General features: G+C 39.3%; 1 protein-coding gene across 1 annotated transcript in view; it reads right to left on the reverse strand.

The window, feature by feature from the left end:
• FBN2 (fibrillin 2) overlaps positions 1-20,628 on the reverse strand; it is a 219,281-nt gene that overhangs the window by 58,420 nt on the left and 140,233 nt on the right. The window contains exons 20-31 of the mRNA XM_047778547.1: positions 18,246-18,365; positions 11,938-12,075; positions 11,299-11,349; positions 10,698-10,823; positions 8,350-8,577; positions 7,580-7,705; positions 5,617-5,745; positions 4,755-4,880; positions 2,074-2,199; positions 1,187-1,309; positions 905-1,030; positions 460-585 (exon numbers count right to left, since the gene is read on the reverse strand). Of these exons, the coding sequence (XP_047634503.1) occupies positions 460-585; positions 905-1,030; positions 1,187-1,309; positions 2,074-2,199; positions 4,755-4,880; positions 5,617-5,745; positions 7,580-7,705; positions 8,350-8,577; positions 10,698-10,823; positions 11,299-11,349; positions 11,938-12,075; positions 18,246-18,365 (1,545 nt within the window). The remainder of the gene's footprint in view (positions 1-459; positions 586-904; positions 1,031-1,186; positions 1,310-2,073; positions 2,200-4,754; positions 4,881-5,616; positions 5,746-7,579; positions 7,706-8,349; positions 8,578-10,697; positions 10,824-11,298; positions 11,350-11,937; positions 12,076-18,245; positions 18,366-20,628) is intronic.

Genomic DNA, 20,628 nt, shown 5'->3' on the forward strand with positions numbered 1-20,628 from the left:
CAAAAAGATGAGGAAAAGAAAGGAAGTAAGAAGGTTAGATAGAAATCTAGGCTGATTTTTGTTGGTTTACAAGAACCACAAACCCAGAAACTACTGGGATCACTTCAGCTGTTTTGGTGCTCCTTCCTAAAGGATGTCTCCTGTTGGGGCAGCATGCCTACCAAGAAAGTGAACGCTGTTGTAAGAGAAGGTACAGCAGAATCACGGGGACCAGATTCCATGCTCGCTCTGTGTTCAAGCTCGCAGCCATCTCTGGGGTCAGTGGCTGAGACCATGCTCATCTACCACAGAGGTGAGCCAAATGCATCACACAGGCTCCAGGCCAGTTACTCATCCCACAATAGTTGCAACCTGTTGTGGATTAATGGTCCAAGAAGTGCCAGGGAACAAAATGGTGTTGAAGGTTATCCTCTGAAACACAAGAAGCTGAAACACAGGGGCTACAGGCTTGAGACCTACCTGTGCATCCTGTGGTCCCCTTCTTCACTGAATACCCCAGCTGACAGTGGCAAATGAAGGATCCCTTGGTGTTCTCACATTCCCCAAACATGCAGATGTTTGAATTTAAGTCACACTCATTCACATCTAGGAAATTTATTTTCAATACCTCGGTTAATACTTGTTCATCCTAGTAATTCAAAAGCAATCTTTTAAACTGAGTAGCAAAACACTGAGATGTACAAATAACATTTTAAATACAATATACTTGCAGGACACAGTAGAGCAGACAGAGATACTATCTTTAAGGATTTTTTTTTTCAAATAATTCTTCCTTTTCAGCTTTTACATCTTCTGATACAATGCTTTGAATTTTAAAAATAACTGAAAAAGCCTCTCTTATGTGCATATGCATGTGTGTGTACACCTTGTATGTACATATTTGTCCTGTTCCTATAGTACCCACCAATGCATGTTTTCATATCCATTGAAGCCATGAAGCCATCGTAACACAGGCAGCGATACTCTCCGGGGATGTTGGTACACTGGCCACCATCACAGATATCAGGATTATTTTCACATTCGTCAATATCTGATGATACAAAATGAACATCAAATGAAAATAAGGATGGCTTTTACTAAGTTCAGATATATTGCTTTTGTCCAATTCCACTCAAAATATGTGGAGTCAGATTTGAAAGATAAAACTAATTGGATGTACAAAGGCAGCACATTGTCCTTTCTGTACCTGCGCATGACCTCCCGTCTGGCATCAGGGCATAACCTTCACTGCAGCTACATTCGTAGCTTCCTTCGGAATTAGTGCACTGGGTGTCACAGCCTCCGTTCATGATCATACATTCGTCAATATCTGTGAAAACAACGTGGCGACCATGTTACTTGTCAGGGCTATTTGCTTAAAAAAAAAGATAAAGAGTTTTTTGTCTTCTTTTTAAGCAGACAATGCTTTGGATTTTCCTCCCCACTATGCATAGTATCATTGTACCATTAGCCTTTCTTAGTTTCTTTCACTGCCTTTTGGACAGCATTGCATTTGACATCTCACTCTGGTAACGTAAGATTAAAGAAACTCGGGGAGTTCCCGTTGTGGCACAGGGGAAACGAATCCAAGTAGCATCCATGAGGATGTGGGTTCGATCCCTGATCTCTATCAGTGGGTTAAGGATCTGGTGTTGCCATGAGCTGTGGTGCAGGTCACAGATGCAGCTCAGATGTGGAGTTGCTATGGCTGTATGGCTGTGGTGTAGGCTGGCAGCTGTAGCTCTGATTAGACTGCTAGCCTGGGAACTTCCATGTGCTGTCGGTATGTCCCTAAAAAGCCAAAAAAAAAAAAAAAAAAAGAAAGAAAGAGAGAAAAAAAGAAACTTGGAAATACAATACAGGATGAAAAATATATCTATATACACACACACACAAATATAGGATGTTTCCTATGATAAAACCAGAGATTCCTCTATAAAACCACCAACAATGGCATTTTAGAGATCTTACCCTATCTTAGATTCATTTTTAGGACAAAGGACTCCCACTGACTTTATCACATCTTCAATGCTAGAAGCACTCCTAGACTGACTTGAGAAATGCCAGTTCCAGACCCGCCTGGCCTGCTCTTACCTGTACAACCCTGCCGGTCTGGCGTGGCCTGGTACCCAGGATTGCAGGAGCACTGATAAGTTCCAATCATGTTTACGCACTTTCCATTTCTACAGAGATTGTCACTCAGAGAACATTCATTAACATCTATAAAAAGAATGCAGAATTAACGTTTTACAAAATAATGATATCCCTTGATAAACTATCAAGAACATGCTGCGTCGGAACAGTGGTCTCCAGAGGACTTTATTTACTTCAGGGGAAAGTAAGATGATCTCCTGGAGCAAATCAAAGGAAATGCTGGACTCCATATGTCTCTTAGTTCTAGCTACAACAGCACTGTCCAGTGACCTTTCTACAATGATGGAACTGGTCCTTACCTGTGCTGCCCAGTATGTACCTCTTACCGAGTGCTTGAAACAGGGATAGCATGACTGAGAAACTGAAGTTTCAATGTTATTTAATTTTAATTAAATTTAAATAGCCACGTGTGATGATTGTACCACATTAGACCACATATACTAAGCATATGCCAGAAATAAAGCCTGCTAATATTTAATGTATGGATTTACACTGGCACATCAGCTAGTCTTAACTGGATGGTCACGTGTTGTCTAAATGACATAAAGTTTTCTGAGGGAAGACGGCTGGTTCCACAAAACAGAGGGGCTAAAAATAGGGCCCTCACTGTTTAACTTCTCATTGTATTGTGTTCAGTGTGACTGGATACATGGATTACAGATTATATTGCCTGTTTGTAAATAAGCTGACCCTTATATGATGGGAAGATGCCTTAAAAACAAACAAACAAACAAACAAAAAACAAAACTTCTGCAAAGATCTGAGCAAGAAACTAGTACTAACAATGCAATCAAAAGAGAACAGCAAGAAAATGGCAGCATGACACTTTCTCACACAAGCGACTTGTCAAACACAATATAAGGTAAAGATGACGACAATCAGATATAATAAATTCATTCCAAATTCTTGAAATCACTAGGAAGTCTAATGATGTGACAGGTTTACGCATATAATCACGAAATACTCATTTTATTGAATATACCAAAGTATGTATCTTATATGTACATTACACTATTGAAAGGAAATTTTTTTTCCGTTATAAGATCCAGGAAAATTAACAAAATAAACGGAACTGAGGAACAGACCTCTGAATCACTGTATCACAAGTACGAACAAGTTTTCTGTAATTATCTGTGTGAAAAAGCTTTTCGAACTAATATTAAAATGGAAACAAAAGTATTTAAAACTTTTAAATTCACCTTTTAAAAATGTTTGATTGAAAAAAGCAGCATACTCACAGAGAACAAACAAGTGGTTACCCGTGAGGAGAGGGAACGGGAGGGGGATAGAAGGGGATTTTAAAAAAAGGGTTATTATGAAATTACATGAAATCACGGGTGTGAAACTTTTGAAAATTGTAAAGCACTATACGGCTTAAAGACTAAGTCAATAAAAAATTTAAAAATGAATAAATAAAACATCTGGCCTATGATTTAATTCACCTAATACATTAGCATAACGATATAAACATAAATATGGGTTATATATAAATACATGGGTAGTAGGGAGGTGTGCTCAAATTATGTTTTTATATGGAGGTGTGGGATCTGTTCTATTTTAAACTGTTTTATTTGCTTACACTTTCGAGAAAGATTTCCTGTGAAGAAAATGTTTCCTGGCTAAGTCAAAGTTTTAAAGCCAGTGGAATGCTTCAAGACCAGCCGTGGTCTTCTGAGCCGCCTCTGTCCCCACCAAGCTCAGGGCCTGTAAAGAGGTCTCAGTGTTTCTGTGAGGAGGGGGTTGCAGGCAGCCCCTGTGCTGACAGACGTGGGCACAGGTGTGCGCACAGGTGGACAATCAAGGAGCAGCGCCCCCGCCCCACTCCCGCCCCCCAGCCTCCCCAGAGGAGGGAACTACAGAGCCTTACACAGGGTCCCTCACACAGGGTTCTCTCCAGGAGGCTTGTTTCTTTGTCTTTTTAGGGGCGAACCCATGGTATATGGAGGTTCCCAGGCTAGGGGCTTAAGAGGAGCTGTAGCCACCAGCCTGCACTGCAGCCACAGCAAAGCAGGATCCGAATCATGTCTGCAACCTACACCACAGCTCGCAGCAATGCCGGATCCTTAACCCACTGAGCAAGGCCAGGGATTGAACACGCATTCATTCAGGCTCATTAACCACTGAGCTACGACAGGAACTCCATCTCCAGTAGGCTTGTAATGAAAAAGAGGAGAGGGATTTCCCTTCGTGGCTTAGCAGCTAACTAACCTGATTAGGATCCATGAGGATGTGGGTTCCATCCCTAACCTCCTTCAGTGGGTTGAGGATCTGGTGTTGCCGTGAGCTGTGGTGTAGGTCGCAGACGAGGCTCGGATTCTGCGTTGCTGTGGCTGTGGCGTAGGCTGGCGGTTACAGCTCCCATTTGACCCCTAGCCTGGGAACCTCCATATGCTGCAAGTGTGGCCCTAAAAAAAGGGGGGGGGGTAAGGCCGCTTCCTTCCAGTGTGCTACTGAAACATTCCCTAAAGTTGCAGCCTGAATCCAAATGTAGGGAGTCTGAATCTCCAAATTTTACTCAGCTAGATCTCACATGTCCAAAACAGTAGGTTTGTTGTTAAGAATGACCCATGGTCTTTACCAGCTGAGCTGGGAGGGTTTATGTGCAGAGGAGAGAAACTCACCCACACAGTCCTCACGCGACGGTGAGAGCTCGTGTCCCAGTGGGCAGTCACACTGAAAGCTGCCCTCAGTGTTCACACAGGTGCCACCCCTACAAAGGAGAGGGTTACGTTCACATTCGTCAATGTCTGAAAGGTAAAAACGTGAGAGCCATTAAAGAACTCTGAGGAGAACATGTTCACGCACACAGCATGGGAGAGAGAATCATTATCTGAGGTAACTGTGAGTCAAATGTAAGAGAAGGGTTAACAGCAGATGGAGTGATGCTCTCCTCACTTTCTCTAGGATGAGGAGAAACACGGGTCAAGTTCTACCTCGAAAGATAGGGAGCGATCAAGGAATTTATCACAGAGGGAAAAATAAGCAATATTTGCTTCACATCTCTCTAAACTCTGGGTATCTCTGGTCAAAGTGAAAGAAAAATCTTAGACTGATCACTTTCTATTATCTCATGAGGTAATAATTCAAATGAAAACAGCCAAAAAGGAAACAGTGGGCTAAAAGGTGGGCAATGCCAAGAGTGTCAGTAAAAACACAAGTAAGGAAAATAACACAAGATTCGCATGACAATATACACATGAGGGTCACCGCGCAACGGCATATATTTTAAGTCAATCCCTCCTCAGGAGTTACTGCGTGGTGATCTTAGATTCCGTAAATAAACAGAACCCGGTCCCAATATCTCACGGCCATTAAGGCGCCAAGGGGCTGGGGCTCCCCAAGAGCTATTTTCTGTCTGACATTTAGGTCTGTTCTGGCTCTCGCCACAGCTCCTTGCCAAGCACGCTGTTAACAGCTCCGAGACAAGCCAAAGTCGAGGAACGCGTCTGTGCTGGATGGCTTCCGGGCGCGGCGGCGGCTTACCCATGCAGTTCTTCATCATCATGAAGCCGCTCTCGTAGCCTTCGAAGCACTCACACTCAAAGCTGCCCGGCGTATTGACACAGATCCCGCTCCCACAGAGGTCAGGAGAAATCCTGCACTCGTCGATGTCTAGTTCACAGAGTTAAAAGAAATTCAAACAACCAGAGTGAGACAAGAAGGCATTCACAAAGAGATTCAGCCTTCCAGGTGAAGGTGCAGCGCCCTTGAAATGCTGGAGGAACCACAGGCTGATGAGCACTAGGAGGAGATCACCTTCCCGGGGCGGGGGGGGGGGGGGGACCGCGGAGGGGAGACAGGGCTGCAGGCACATTCCTCTTCCCAACTGCCAAAACTGTCAGAGCCAACAGGCAGGAGGTACTTTTTTGCCTTTAAGAATTCTGGAACTGTAGATTTCTCTTTGTGGCTTAGAAATGGCAACAGAAGAGTGAACCAAGCAACTGTGGTATGAGCCAACCAAAGCAGGTGGCCAGAGGTCAAGCAGAATTAAAGATTTTAAAAAACTCAACAAAGGTGTTTTGCAAGAATATATATATATATGTATGTATGTATAATATATATTATATATATAACATATATAATATATATATATATATTCTAACACAAATGGTTCGTTAAGAGACGAGTGAAAAGTAGAAGGAGGAAAAGAGGATGGTAGCTGGACGGTAAAGGAGGGCTGAGGTGTCTTACACTTGTTTACAGGTCCTGGGAAAGCAACTAGTATAGGGCAGGGGACGCTGGAGAAGCAGAGAGGCTGAACCCTGCTAAGAAGGGCCTGGAGTAGGAGGAAGGAAGGAAAGTGAGAGAAGAGGATTTCACTGGAAAACTGCAGATGAACATCACATTTCATTTTCTGGAAGTGGAGGAGAGAAGAGGGTTAGAAAAGGAAATTTTATACCAGAGAGGTGGGTTTGTGAGAAGGGTCCCGGCAATCAGATTTGATGTCAATCAAGAACAAAAGGAATGAACAGTGATAATGAGAGGGTCTGTGAGTCAGAAGAGGTTTAGAAGCGGTGCTAAGAGAAATCCCTTCAGTGATGTAAAGAGTATCACTGATAAATACAAGTATCACTCAGCAGTGGCAAAGGTTTGGTTGAGGGGGAATGCACAGACCTTGGTCAGTTCTCAGGCTCTCACTGCCTAGTTCAGCAGCCCCGAGTGGAGAAAACAGTGGTGTAGGGTTAGGAACTGGGGACCAGAATGGAAGACACAACAGAAAGACATGATAGGAGAACTCCCGAAGACCAGGTGGACCGTTCTGAAATGCTTTGGGGAAAATCCATGCTGTGTAGGGCCAAGAGTGAATGAACTGGGAGAGAATGGAGTAGGAAGTCAGGAATAGTCAAGAGAGACATTTCAATGGAGATCACAAAGATGTAGAGAGAACAGGAGAAAAGGGAAATTTCCAAAAAGAACATGAAAAAGGAGAGTTCTGAAAATAAGCTCTTGGAGATACAGTTCAAGTGTTTGGAATAATTTGTTATATTATCTAATAGAAACACTTGGCATTCTGTATCTTTGCTAACTAAAAGGAATGGCTATGAATAAGGATGTGGACGTTAACTGAAGCATAATTATTAAGAAAACTATTCACAGATGAGGAAAACAAGCTACAAGCTCTATTTTTACAAACCTTAACATTTGTAACAGAATGTAAAGTTTATACAGTTGTTGATTTAATGGCTATATTCTTTAGTACTCACATATTCTGAAAATCCTACTGCTACTTTGTTCCTGTAAGTAGAACAAATGTTATTTTCAGACTCTCTTGCAGCTCTCTCACAAGAAATTTGCTTGGAGAAGTGGTTTAAGAGTAGAGAAATAAAGGAATAAAAACAGAAATTTACATGTTCCTAGTGAGAAGATAAGCTTTTAAAGCAATACTTTGATGTAGCAAAAGAAAGAGAGCCAGGGTTAATGCACTACAACAGAAGAACAGTCTTACCTGTGCAGTTTCTTTCCTCCATGTCTAGAGCAAAGCCACTATTGCACCGGCACTTGAAACTTCCAATTGTATTCCTGCACTTTCCATAGGTGCACATCCCAGGAAATGCTTTGCACTCATTGATATCTACAAGCAGAACAGAGCTGGGCTGTAGAGCTGGTTGATATAAAAGGGCAGGTGCCTCATTTTAAAATAAAAATCTATCATGATGAAAAATAATGTACTCAGGTAACTATGGGAGACAGCAAATTTTTTCAGTGATCATATTGATGCCACACAGAACATTTCAATAGTAAAAATCATTCTCTCTCTATATTTTTGGTTACACCTGTGATATGCAGAAGTTCCCAGGCTGGGGACTGAACTCGTACCAGCGCAGCAACTGGAGCCGCTGCAGTGACAACACTGGATCCTCCCTAACCCACTGTGCCACGGAACTCCCCGACGACTCTGTATTTTTAAAAAGCAGTTCTGATCCCTTTACTTCTGACCATTTGTTTTGTAAAGTTTGGGGCGGGTGTGTGTGTGGGGGGAAATAGAGAACTTTTTGCACCATCGGGGACAGTAGAAGGATGTAAGAGAAGTGAAATTAGCAGTCTGTTTTACTGTCTTACTTCTATACCAACTTATATAGGTGATTTATACTCCTGGACCATAAGGCTGGGCACAGTTTTGTTTAACGAAGACAATAAAGTGGGACATCAAATGTTTGAAGTAAAATCAGTTCCTAGAGAACGTGGAAGGTGTGCTTCAGGGCAGCTGGCCGTTACCTTTGTAAAATGGTCTCCCAGTGAGAACGTCCCCTCTGTTAGCAAAGCCGGGCCCCCGGGGGCACAGGGTCTCATACTCCTTGGTGCCAGGTTTGGGGCACTCCTCACACTCCGTGCCCCAAGCCGCCCCGACGGCACAGCAGCAGGCATCCATGCGGAACTTCCCGGGAACAGGATGGATGCATTCATCTTCATCCCACTTCAAGTAACACTGCTCCATGCGGATGTCTGCAGGGAGGGGGAGGTTGGACATTAAGTTGTAAGATTCACTGAACACTCAACATACCGAGCATCTGCTTAGCACCTGGTGTGATGCCAGGCCCCAGAGGCACACTAATGGGCAGGAGACACAGTCCCTGAACTCCTGAAATGAACACCATAGTGACAGTTATTTAAAGAGGGCAAAGCTGGCTTCTTCTTCAGTGTTACCTAATTCTTGCAGGACAGCTTCAGGAAGAAAACATTCCTTTGGGACAAGATTCTTTCTTATCATCACCTATGATCCAATTTTTGTATTGCTTACTTCAGAGAATAAATTTTAGCATATTTTAGAGTCCCTAAAATATGAACAACTCTGGGATTAGTGAGGGAAAAAGCATTTGAATTAGGTATGTAAAAAACTAATGAGAGTCTGGCAGAGTAATTTTGTGCCTTCACTACTGAGAATCCAAACAATATTTACACTGGGAATCAAAACATTGTCAGCACACTGGCCACATATGGCCTGTGAAGGTTTTGATTGGCTTGCAGAGAAATTAAAGTACTAATTTGGAAACCTTTGGATACTACATGTGCTCTACAGTTTGCTGCAGTCCCCACCAGTCCTTATTGCCACCCCACATGTTGATGTTGCCTGCCTGGCCCCTGCAACCCTCTTGATTTCTCTCACAGCAGTTTATCTCTACTTTTGTTCTCAGAATATTTTCCATTTTTATGTCAATCTCTTCTTTAAACTTTCTCATATCCACAGCTATAATGAATTATTGTGGTAAAATATAAATAGTGACAAAAACATTTAATCAAAGTACAAGGATGAAGAATATTATATATCTTCTTAAAATATGACAAAGGTGTGATATTGAGAGATATTATTGGGAATTTATTTAGCTGAGTGATAACTTAAAGGCAATGATAAAAATTTATATATAGCATTATTTGGTGACTGAAAGCAATCTGATTTCATTAGTTATCTGACTATACTGATTCTATTATTTTGTCATTTTCAAAATACTTTTTTTCTAAACTTTGGAGATAATTTAAGAATAAAATTCCCAAAAGAATTTTTTTGGACTTTGGATATTGTAATTTCTAAACAATTCTGTATAATTTTAAGTCATACTTTGTATTCAAATTTAAATATGCTATCAAAATTTAACAAAATGAAATTTCTATTAGTTATAATAACTAAAATGTATAGTGTTGCAAACTTTTTTCTTCTAATTTTAAAAATCACTGTTTTTTAAATACCTTAAATATCTCTAAAATAATAATTTTAAAAATACACGTTTAATAATTTTAAGAATACTTATTTAAATACTTTAAGATCTTGAATGTTAATACTATCTTTGCTCATGCTTTGTCAAACAAGCTTAAATTTCAAATACAAGGCTATGTAAAGTCATTTTTATAAGCTAAAAACTTACTTTTCATAACACTGAAAAAAACCCTTAAGTAAATAAAAAATTATTCAGAGACAACTTAGAGTTATTAGAAGTTTCTTTTTCAATCATAAAACTTAAGTTTAGTCAAGGATGACACTGATAAATGTTAAGGTCAACTAGGCATTTCTATAATACAATGTTGAAAGAAAGAGCCTCCTCATTTAAAATCTTTAGAAAATAAAGCATTAAGAAAATTCAAACGCTGAAGATGTAAAGGAAGGACCAAGATCAGTCAATGTTTTTCATTTTGTTTGGTTTTTCAGTCATTGTTTACATGCAAAAGCCACCTAACTTTGCTGTCTTGTCTAGGAGCATAGCTGCAGTGGGCTGGTAAATGTTAACTTCAAACACTAAGCACCAGTTTTTCTTCTGTGTCCAAAATATATACATAGTTCTCTTATTCCACTGACTCAATGTGGAAGATTTAACAGGCTTAAAATACCTGATTAAAAAATTTATAATTTTTGAGATAAATTTCTGAGCAGTACCAACTTTCTTTATTATACAGAAGCCATTTCATTTAAATTCATTTTAAAAATTACCTTTAGTGAGTTTCCCCCCAAAAAATCTCATCTAAAGCAAGTTCTCCAGCTACAGATCTAGTGGTTTTGGTCAGGCCACGATCCCCCAAATAAGAAAATTCATTCTCAGTTTCATGCACAAAATACATTGGAACATGAATCTTACCCAAACACACACGGCCAGTTCCATCCAATGTAAGGCCCTCAGGGCACTCACAGTGAAAAGATCCTTTGCTGTTGACACAGAGTCCATTTGGACAAACGCCAGGAAACACCTCACACTCATTAACGTCTGCAGGAAAACGAGGCAAGCAGAGGGAGAAAGATGTTACAAATAGAAAAAGCAGGTGTAGTCTCACTTCCTGTATAACATATTCATTCTACAATACAATATGGATTATTACTTGAGTTAAGCAGAAATATTCACAATGAACCCACCAGGTTTCCTAGGTACCAGCTGTGAAAACTACCACAGCCTTGCCCATCCATAAACACAGCCCAGGCATGCTCCTTTACCAGCTGTTCTGTGCCTTAAAGGCTAGTAATGTCCTCAGGAAAATTTGCCCAACAGTATAAAGAAGGGAAACGGGAAAACTCTAAGCTGTTCCCTAAAAGCATTATTCTAAAGCATTTGTTGATTACATTAAGCATTTTTATTGAAATTCCCAGGCTTTTGAAAATGATAAACATCTCCAAAGTGTTAGAGTTGAATGTTAATTTTTAGTACTGCTCTAAAGATTTACAGTGTCATTCAAGAATGCACTCACCTTCACAAGTAACACCTTTAATCCTGGCAAACCCTCTGGGGCAAGCTGTATCTGTGAGAATGAAGAACACATTTTCACTTCATTACAAAAGAAGACACAACTGTCTTAAGCAAAGAAACAGTACAATGGAATCTAAATGAAGTAAATAAAAACCACAATCTGGGTTTTAGAGGCTGACTCCAGCAGCTCTCTGTTCCATTCTGTGGAGCACATGACGTGCTGTGGTACCTCCATCACTGTGGACCCATAGTGAGATCCTCATAACTTTTCTACAATTCCTTTTTTGCTTCCACACTGTCAACTGAATTACAAGTAAAAAAATAAAAGGTGAAAGGGAACGAGCCATCATGTTCTGCTGAGACTCATGCAAACAAGAATACCAAACTGAGAGTTATCCAGCAGCTAAATTCAAGTGGATCCCTTTCTGGTCTCAAATATTTAGAAGGTCTGCTTATAGCAAAAGGATAAACCAAATACATATTTCAAGAAGTGAAAACACTTCATCAGAAAAGACAGCATGTTAGGGAGGGTAATGACCTATGGTCTTCCTCACTAAGAAAACACGCAGAGAAAGAGATGGCTAGTTGAAGGAGAAGTCTTCTGGTGAGAAGCCCAGAAGCCCACTGGCTAGGATCTTACCTAGTTCACACCGCTCACAGGGGCTCCCCCAGGCAGCCCCCAGAGTGGCGCAGCACTCAGATTTCAGAGTGGCTCCGTTGATGTTCACCTCACAGCGACTGTCCTGGATGTTGAGCCAACATGTCCCTTTCAGGCTGTCTGAAAAGGGATAGAAAGGATCGGGAGCTCTCATCTCTGAAGAAACTGTAATTCAGCTGTATACACCAGAGGCATTATTTAATAGTATTACAAATAAAACCGTTACTTTAAAAACTTTTTTGTATATCCTAGACACACTTCCATGTACCCACATTTAAAGATAACTTATTATATATATGTAAATAAAATATGGGACTATATGTATCTTACATGATCATGATAAACTTGTATCTATAGGTATTCTAGGAGTAGCTGCTACTGCCCACGTCTTTATACTGGTATTTGCAAAGAGTGTATTAGTGTGATATGATTGTTACTTGTATGAAAAATGCTCAGAAGATTTATTCTTTATGGTAAATGCTTTGATATTTAAGATTTTATCAAACAATATTCTCCAAATAATCTCCTTCTCTCCTAATTCCATACCAAATAAGCCACACACAATTTCTGTTAGAGAAAAGCCAGAATTTCTCCAACTGAAGATAAATTATTTGATAAATAATTTGAAAAAAAAAGAAATCTTAAAGACAAAAAAGAAAATAAACATCACCTATAAAACCACCATTAAGACACATCAGGGCTAATATTTGATGTGTTTTCTTCCAGGTATTTTCCTATGATACATATGTATAGATTTATCTCTAGTTCAAAAAGCAACATATGTTTAGGACAAATTATTTGAAGAAATAGCAGAGAGAATACAAAAACCACCTCTGATCCAACCATCTGGAGGCAACTACTCTTAACTTTTTAGACTAAGTTTCCACATCAAATTTAACTTCCTCCTTAAATAATTAAGAACTGAATGTGAAACAGAGACAAGGAATCCAGAGTTGACATGGCAAATACAAATGGGATAAAATAAATTATACATGAAGTTTTCCTTGCAGCACTATGGCTCCCAGCTTAGTGTGCATAAAATTACCATGGCTCTTTGTTGTTAAAAAGCAGATGCCTAAGTCTCCAGGTGTGTGACTGAGAAGCCTGCATCTGACAAGCTCCTGAGTGATTTCTCTGGAGGTGAAACAATTTAGCAAAAGTTCAATAGCATATTGTGGCCACAGACTTGAAAAACAGTAAGGAAAAAGCATATACCTGTGGTATTTACTTTAAAACTCATTTACGAATAAGGGCACATAAAAGTTTTGTTGCTAAATTCAGTAACACAAAATATAACCAGAGACACAGGAACGGAATCGTGGTGAAACTGGCAGGTACCTGACGAAAGAGGCTGTCACTTCTGACTCCCTGTGGAACACAGCAGTGGGTAAGAGGATGTTAGCTACAACCCAAGCCCTCTGGCACAGAGGAGAAAACAAAACAACTCTGTCTTTGATTAAATGCAAAAAGTTATGCAGCAAGGATATGGGAGAAGAGATGGGCATTTTGCTTTTTTCTGTTTCGAGATTCAGTTTGGGTAAGAAATGTGCAAATGATAAAGACTTGCTCATAAGCATTTGTATCAGGTCTCAAAATACAGGGGTTTTATTTATTTATTTATTTACTTTCCCTCCTGTATAGCATGGGGACCAAGTTATACATACATGTATACATACTTTTTCCTCCCATTGTTGTGTTTTGATGTAAGTATCTAGACATAGTTCTCAATGCTACACAGCAGTATCTCATTGTAAATCCATTCCAAGAGCAAAAGATTGCATCCATTAACCCCAAACTCCCGATCCCTCCCACTCCCTTCCTCTCCTCCTGGGCAGCCACAAGTCTATTCTCCAAGTCTATGATTTTCTTTTCTGTGAAATGTTCATTTGTGCTGTATATTAGATTCCAGTTATAAGAGATATCATATGGTATTTGTCTTCCTCTTTCTGACTTATTTCACTCAGTATGAGAGTCTCTAGTTCCATCCATGTCACTGCAAATGGCATTATGTCCTTTTTTATGGCTGAGTAGTATTCCATTGTGTATATACCCAGACAAAACTTTCCTTAGAAAAGATACATGCACCCGCATGTTCACTGCAGCACTATTCACAACAGCCAAGACATGGAAACAACCCAAATATCCATCAACAGACGATTGGATTAGGAAGATGTGGTATAAACACAGGGTTTTTTAAATAGGCTTGAACCTGTAAATTCCATAGCACAGAGGAAACAGAGGTGCTTGTGTAAGGCTACTGTGTATACAAATGGCTTTTTTTTTGTCTTTTTGTCTTTTCCAGGGCCGCACCTGAGGCATATGGAGGTTTCCAGGCTAGGCGGTCTAATTGGAGCTATAGCCACTGGCCTAGGCCACAGCCACAGCTATGTAGGATCCGAGCCGCGTCTGTGGCCTACACCACAACTCATGGCAACGCTGAATCTTTAACCCACTGAGCAAGGCCAGGGATCAAACCTGCAACCTCATGGTTCCTAGTTGGATTCTCTAACCACTAAGCCACAACAGGAACTCCCTACAAATGGCTTTTTAATGGTTTGGATTAATTACAAATTTATCCCCTTGACTGTAGTCAAATTAAATAAGATATAATAATGTTTTCTAATACTCACCGAGGTAGAAACAAGCACTATTAAAGGTTTTCTACGTATTAGTTTATTTATCACTAAAACAACCCTACATGGTTATGTATCACTTGCAGATGAGAAAGCTGGGGCACGGGGATCAACTAATTTACCCAAGGAAGGTCACCCAGCTGGTATAGTATCACCATCAAGATTCAAACCTGCATAGTATGATTTCAGAGGCCTCACAATTTAACATGATGCTTTGTTAGGTTGATATTGTATCAACACTTAAAAGTCACAAAACCCACTGATACTTACACACATATACAATTGATCTCTCTCCTTCTAACTGTTTTTTGTTTGTGTGTCTCTGTGTGTGTACGTGTGTGTGTACATAGATACCTACACAATTACTCACAATACAGATGTAGTTGTGTCTAGGTTGGTTGGTTGGGGTTGATGGTTAAAATCAAATAAATGAAGCAAAGAAGGCAGATAAGCTAGAGGCTACAGTAATAATCAAAAGGAGAAATAATGGTGGTTTGGTTTTGGGGTCGTTAATAATGGTGGTGAGAAGCAGTTGAAACATGGATAAACTTTAAGTACAATCAACAGGATTTACTGATGGACTCAATGTGTAGTTTCAGAGAAAGGCATCAAAGATGACCCCAGGGTTATAGAGTCTGCCAACTACAAGAATGAAGTTACCATCTGCCAAGACAGAAAGAGTCTAGGATTTAAGCAGAAAGAAATTTGGTTTTAGACATGCTAATTTTGAAATGTGTATAAGGCATCCGAACTGAGATACTGTGCACATAATTTAGAAATACAAGGCTGAAATCAGTGGAGGGATTAAGGATGGAAAGATAAATTTGAGAGTCAATGTAGAAGCCATCTAAGCATGAGTGTAAAACAGAGAAGCAATGACGTCCAAGGACTGACCTGTGAGACACTTCAAGTTGGAGAGCAGGGAAATACGAAGACCTAACAAAGGAAACCCAGAAAATGTGCCAGGAAAGTAAAAGGAGAAGAGAAGGCCAAAAATGAAAAGCTTCTTGAGAAGGGATGAGTGATGAACGATGCTAGACACTGTTAATAGGCTCTGACGAGGAGTGAGACGAGCCCAGTGGATTTGACAACAGAGAGGTCACTGCCCTTGTCGTGTCCATGTAATCTGAGGACAGAACGCAGATCCAAGCCAAAGATGAGGGAAATTTGTCTGGATTACACAGAACCATCGGATGTGAGCAGTATAATACAGGAAAGAGGAATCAAATTCATTGTTCTATTATTATTTAATTATTCCAAGCAGTATGCATTGTGGGAAACAGTTTCTTCAAGCAGTTTAAAGAACAGTTTAAGACTGGTTTATACTAAGGAAGTTTGCAGAATAGCTTCAAAATCCCGAAATATTCTTAGTATCTAACTAATTCAAAATTAGGTCTGACCTAATCGCATCAGGGAAATTTTATTCAGTTCTAAATTTAGCGATTTGGACCCCGTCAAGGAGCAGTTTGTAGGCTACCTAGTTTGCATCACTATATAGAGCTATTTGGTGTCCTATTAAAAAAGTACATTCATAATATTTCCTATGTATATTTTACTATTTCCTTCCTTTTAAAAAAACAGAATTCTGTTTTTAATGAAAAAGGCAGATAAAATGATGTCTAATATTTTTAAATATTAAGTAAATTTCTTTCTGAGAAGTTTTAGGATAGGATATTCAAATTTGATCGCAAAAAATGCTAACATATTGGCTGAGAAAAATATGGTGATGTTTAGGGGTCCAACATAATGATGTGGATATAAAAATCTTTGTTCTTTTTTCATTAATAACTCTAAGGGTAAAGGCGAAAATCATAGACATGTTTATGACAAAGCAAAAGCTAAGATTACCTGTGATGCCCAAGTGGCATACAGATTCAGTTTTCTGAGACATTAATTGGCTAATGCTGAGTTCATTTCCTCTGCATAAGAAAACGACTCTAACTCAGTTGGAAATTGTGGCTTAGCAAAAATATTTCTGCCTTACCAGATCCAACCCACATACTCTCCCTCTCCAACATGGAATTCTATGAGTACAAAAGTAATGCCCTAGGCAGATGGCAGTCTGTTTCCTAATGTGGAGAGCTGAGCAAGGCTCAGACTTCACCAGCTGCACCTCATTGGGAGATGGCGAGCTGGCATTTCCAACGGGAAGGTTTTCATTGATAACTCTGGGCTTGGTCATTTCTTGTAACAAACAGGTACCATAAGCATCCAGCTAAATACTCAGCATCAGACATAATACTGAAACTGTTATTCAAATTTTAAATGGAAAATTTATATTGGCTAGATAACAGACAAAATGCCACTGTATTTGGCACTATGTAAAACTGAAATATCTTCCTGACTATTCAGAAATATATATTAGTTCACTTTAAAGGTGGCTACTAGGTAATAATATGAAGTGTGTATGCCTCACCACTGTAGCCATAGACACTTGAAGCAGGAAAGAATTACGGGGATAGTTTGTTCCTTTACATATGCTGAACGGTTCTTAGTGGTGTAAGATTGGACTATTTAATTTTTTTTTTTTTGGTCTTTTTTAGGGCCGTACCTGTGGCAAATAGAGGTTCCCAGGCTAGGGGCTGAATGGGAGCTGTAGCTGCTGGCCTACACCCAGCTACAGCAATGTGGGATCCAAGGCATGTCTATGATCTACACCACAGCTCATGGCAATGCCGGATCCTTACCCACTGAGCAAGGCTAGGATTCAAACCTGCATCCTCATGGATACCAGTCAGGTTCATTAACTGTTAAGCTATGACAGGAACTCCTATTTCATTTTATATATGTCCTACTGCCTTTATCAAAAACTTAACTTAGATGCTTTTTTTTTTTTTGGTCTTTTGTCTTTTTTTAGGGCTGCACCCACGGCATATGGAGGTTCCCAGGCTAGGGGTCTAATCGGAGCTGTTGCTGCTGGCCTATGCCAGAGCCACAGCAACGCCAGATTCAGGCCGAGTCTGGGACCTACACCACAGCTCACGGCAACACTGATCCTTAACGCACTGAGTGAGGTCAGGGATTGAACCTGCAACATCATGGTTCCTAGTCAGATTCGTTTCCGCTGTGCCACGACGGGAACTCCTGAACGTATATGTTTTGAGATACAATGAAAGATGTTAGTCTGGGAAGTTTTGGAATCCTTCTCCCTTAGAGATTTCCCAAAGCAAGAAAACAGTTAACTTCTCTTCCTTGGAGCCCATATATTTATGATTGATGGAAGAAATTAAAAAAAAAACACAATAAATTCTTTCTATTTGTTTAAACTCTTCGAATTCGTATCCTGTTAACTGAGCCCAAATGTGATCACATTTTTGTTTACCATTGAATGTTGTTTATACCAAGTATGCAGTAAGGATTTGATTCTATTGATGCCTAAGGCATTTCTGGGGAATGAATATAAATATGTGTGTGGTATGGAAATGCTTATAACTTATGGCATAATATATGAAAGGAATGTTTTTTGGAATCTAACAAAATTAAGAGCCTGTCCAGTTTATCCCAGTATGTTTAACTCCTATCTAGACAAGAAGCGAAAACCAAAGTAACTCTTAACCATTAGCCTCCTGTGGTTGTCTTCTGTTTTCATCCACAGTCCTGAGGTCTCTGCTTATTGCTATAGTAAAATTGGAACATAGCACAACATATCAATCTTACCAATACAGATCAATCCTGTAGAGCTGAGCTTGCTGCCAGGAGAACATTCACAATTGAAAGATCCAAGGTTGTTCCTGCAGGCCCCATTGACACATGGGTTGCTTTCACATTCATTTATATCTACAATCCAGAAGGAAAAGATTCTGTTATAGAACTGCCATGTGTTTCTGGAAAATATTATTCCAACAAGCCACGCTATGCCAGAATGTCTGGTAAACTTGGCTCTTGTAATTTTAATATGGATCTACGAGGCATAAAGTGGATGGGAGGGGAGATGTGCATTTCACAAGGTGAACAGACATGTGCACAGCCGAGGACTCAGTGGAACCACAGGAATCGGCCTCATTTGAAAGCATTCAGGATGGAAATCTTCACTATTTCACTACAACTTTACAGAATTTGGATTAATTTTCTCCCGTAATGAGCTATAATTTTCCTGTGGGAAAATTTTCCTGAATTCTGATTCAAATTCTGGAAAGCATCGCATTCCTAGGCACACAATGTGTGCTGTACACAAAGGGGACTGTTTCTGTCATTTGTGGCTCCGTGAGGTTTTGGAAGAATTTAAAAATCCTATAGCAGAGACAAAATATCACAATGCTGGCCTTAATTCCGAACTCCTGGATACAAATCAGGAAATAAGGGATGAAACTTTAATACTGGGTAAAGCACTGTCCTCTAGCCTTTATCCACCTTCCTGTTCACATTTCCATGTTTGGTGTGAGACTTTTTAAAGCACAACTGATCTTGCTAAAATAAACAAGAAAAAACACCTTTAATTATCTTAAACAGATTTTTACTATCATTAATTTGATTCCAGGCCTCAATCAAATCAAACATACCAGAATCTAAACAATTCCTGTTGACGGTCATAAGTGTGACAGTCAGAATGAGGGTATGCCTATGTTCTTAAGTGGTGACTAAACAAAACGTCAAGCCAATAAATTTATATCATTTAACAAGAATTGATTAAAAATAAATATAAGATTTAGCTGAAGGATCAGAAACAATATCAAAGACGAACTTTATAAACTCAGCCGTTCACTTTAAGGAAGAGGTATATAGATCTTTCTGTCCTCGGTTAAGTACCTAAAACAGGTCAACACAACTCAAGATATTTTTTTTTTTTGAACGCTACAGTTGCTGAGTTCACTACAATACTTATTTTTTTTCCTGGATACTTCTTTGAATTAAACCTACATACTATCCTGAGGAAAAGATGCAAATAAATAACTAGAACACTGTAATGTTTATTCTCGAACGTCTCAAGTATAAACTAAACTGGCTCTAAAAAAGGAGGGCTCAATACTGATTTTCAAGTCTGTGTGAACTTGAAATGCAAATTCAAAAATCAATGTGAAAAACAGGTATATTCCGTCTTTACTATTTCAAAACTTCTAAAGAAGTACCCAGATATTAAATGAATTCCTGAAGTAGAAATTCTTTGAGGAAATATAAGTGCATCTTTCTTTCAGGTTGTGTGTAGCAAGGGAGCATTTCAAAAGACAAATACAAGAGCAGGTTTTGTAAATACAGCACAGATTTGAAATGAAAACATCTATTCCAGAGTATTGAAATTCTTTTAGTAAAAATACAAAGTAAAAAAGAGATCAGATAGCCAAAAAGGAAGCAGATACCTAATCTGAGGACAGACTATATATTACCTACCACTTTCATTTGTAAGAAGTTCCCCAAAAAGAAAAATGTCAATATCATATAGTTTCAAAATCCCTATTTCAAATTAAGTGATTATGAACTCAAAAACTATAAACACATGCAGTGACAGCTACAAATATCAACTGTTTAATTTTTCTTTAAATACAATGTTTTTATGTTATAAATGTCATGGAACCAGGAATTGAAACAGTTCACTGTACATTCCTGGAAATAAACTTCAAAGCACATCTGGTTTACATTTAACTAGTTATGTCACTGGAAACACAATCTAAACCACAGTGCTTGCTGTAAAAATTTTAACTTTCACAGACTCTCAGAGCTCAAACAAAAAAGTAAAATAAATTTTTGTAACTTCAGTCTGAAATACCAGAGAAACTTGATTATTACTGATATTTATTGTATTTTTAAAATAGCCTGTTGAAAACATGAATGACAGGCAAAATTAGTGAATATAGCAAATATATAGAGAGAAAGCTAGAGTTGGCAATGAAGCAGCTAATAATCCTCTGCCTAGTCTTTGGAAATTAGTTTAGAAAGAATAGCATGCAGAGAGAACTGCTTGAGACAGGCAAATTTACTCTGTGAAGGCAAGGCTGGAAACAAGGAGGACACCCAAGGGAAAAAGAGATCCATGGCCTTCAGGTCTACTTCTTTTTGCAAAACATTTAATAAAATGCAAATAACTTAGTGGGAAGAAAGTGTAGAA

Source organism: Phacochoerus africanus, chromosome 4 (assembly GCF_016906955.1).
Source record: "Phacochoerus africanus isolate WHEZ1 chromosome 4, ROS_Pafr_v1, whole genome shotgun sequence".
NCBI classification, from domain to species: Eukaryota; Metazoa; Chordata; class Mammalia; order Artiodactyla; family Suidae; genus Phacochoerus; species Phacochoerus africanus.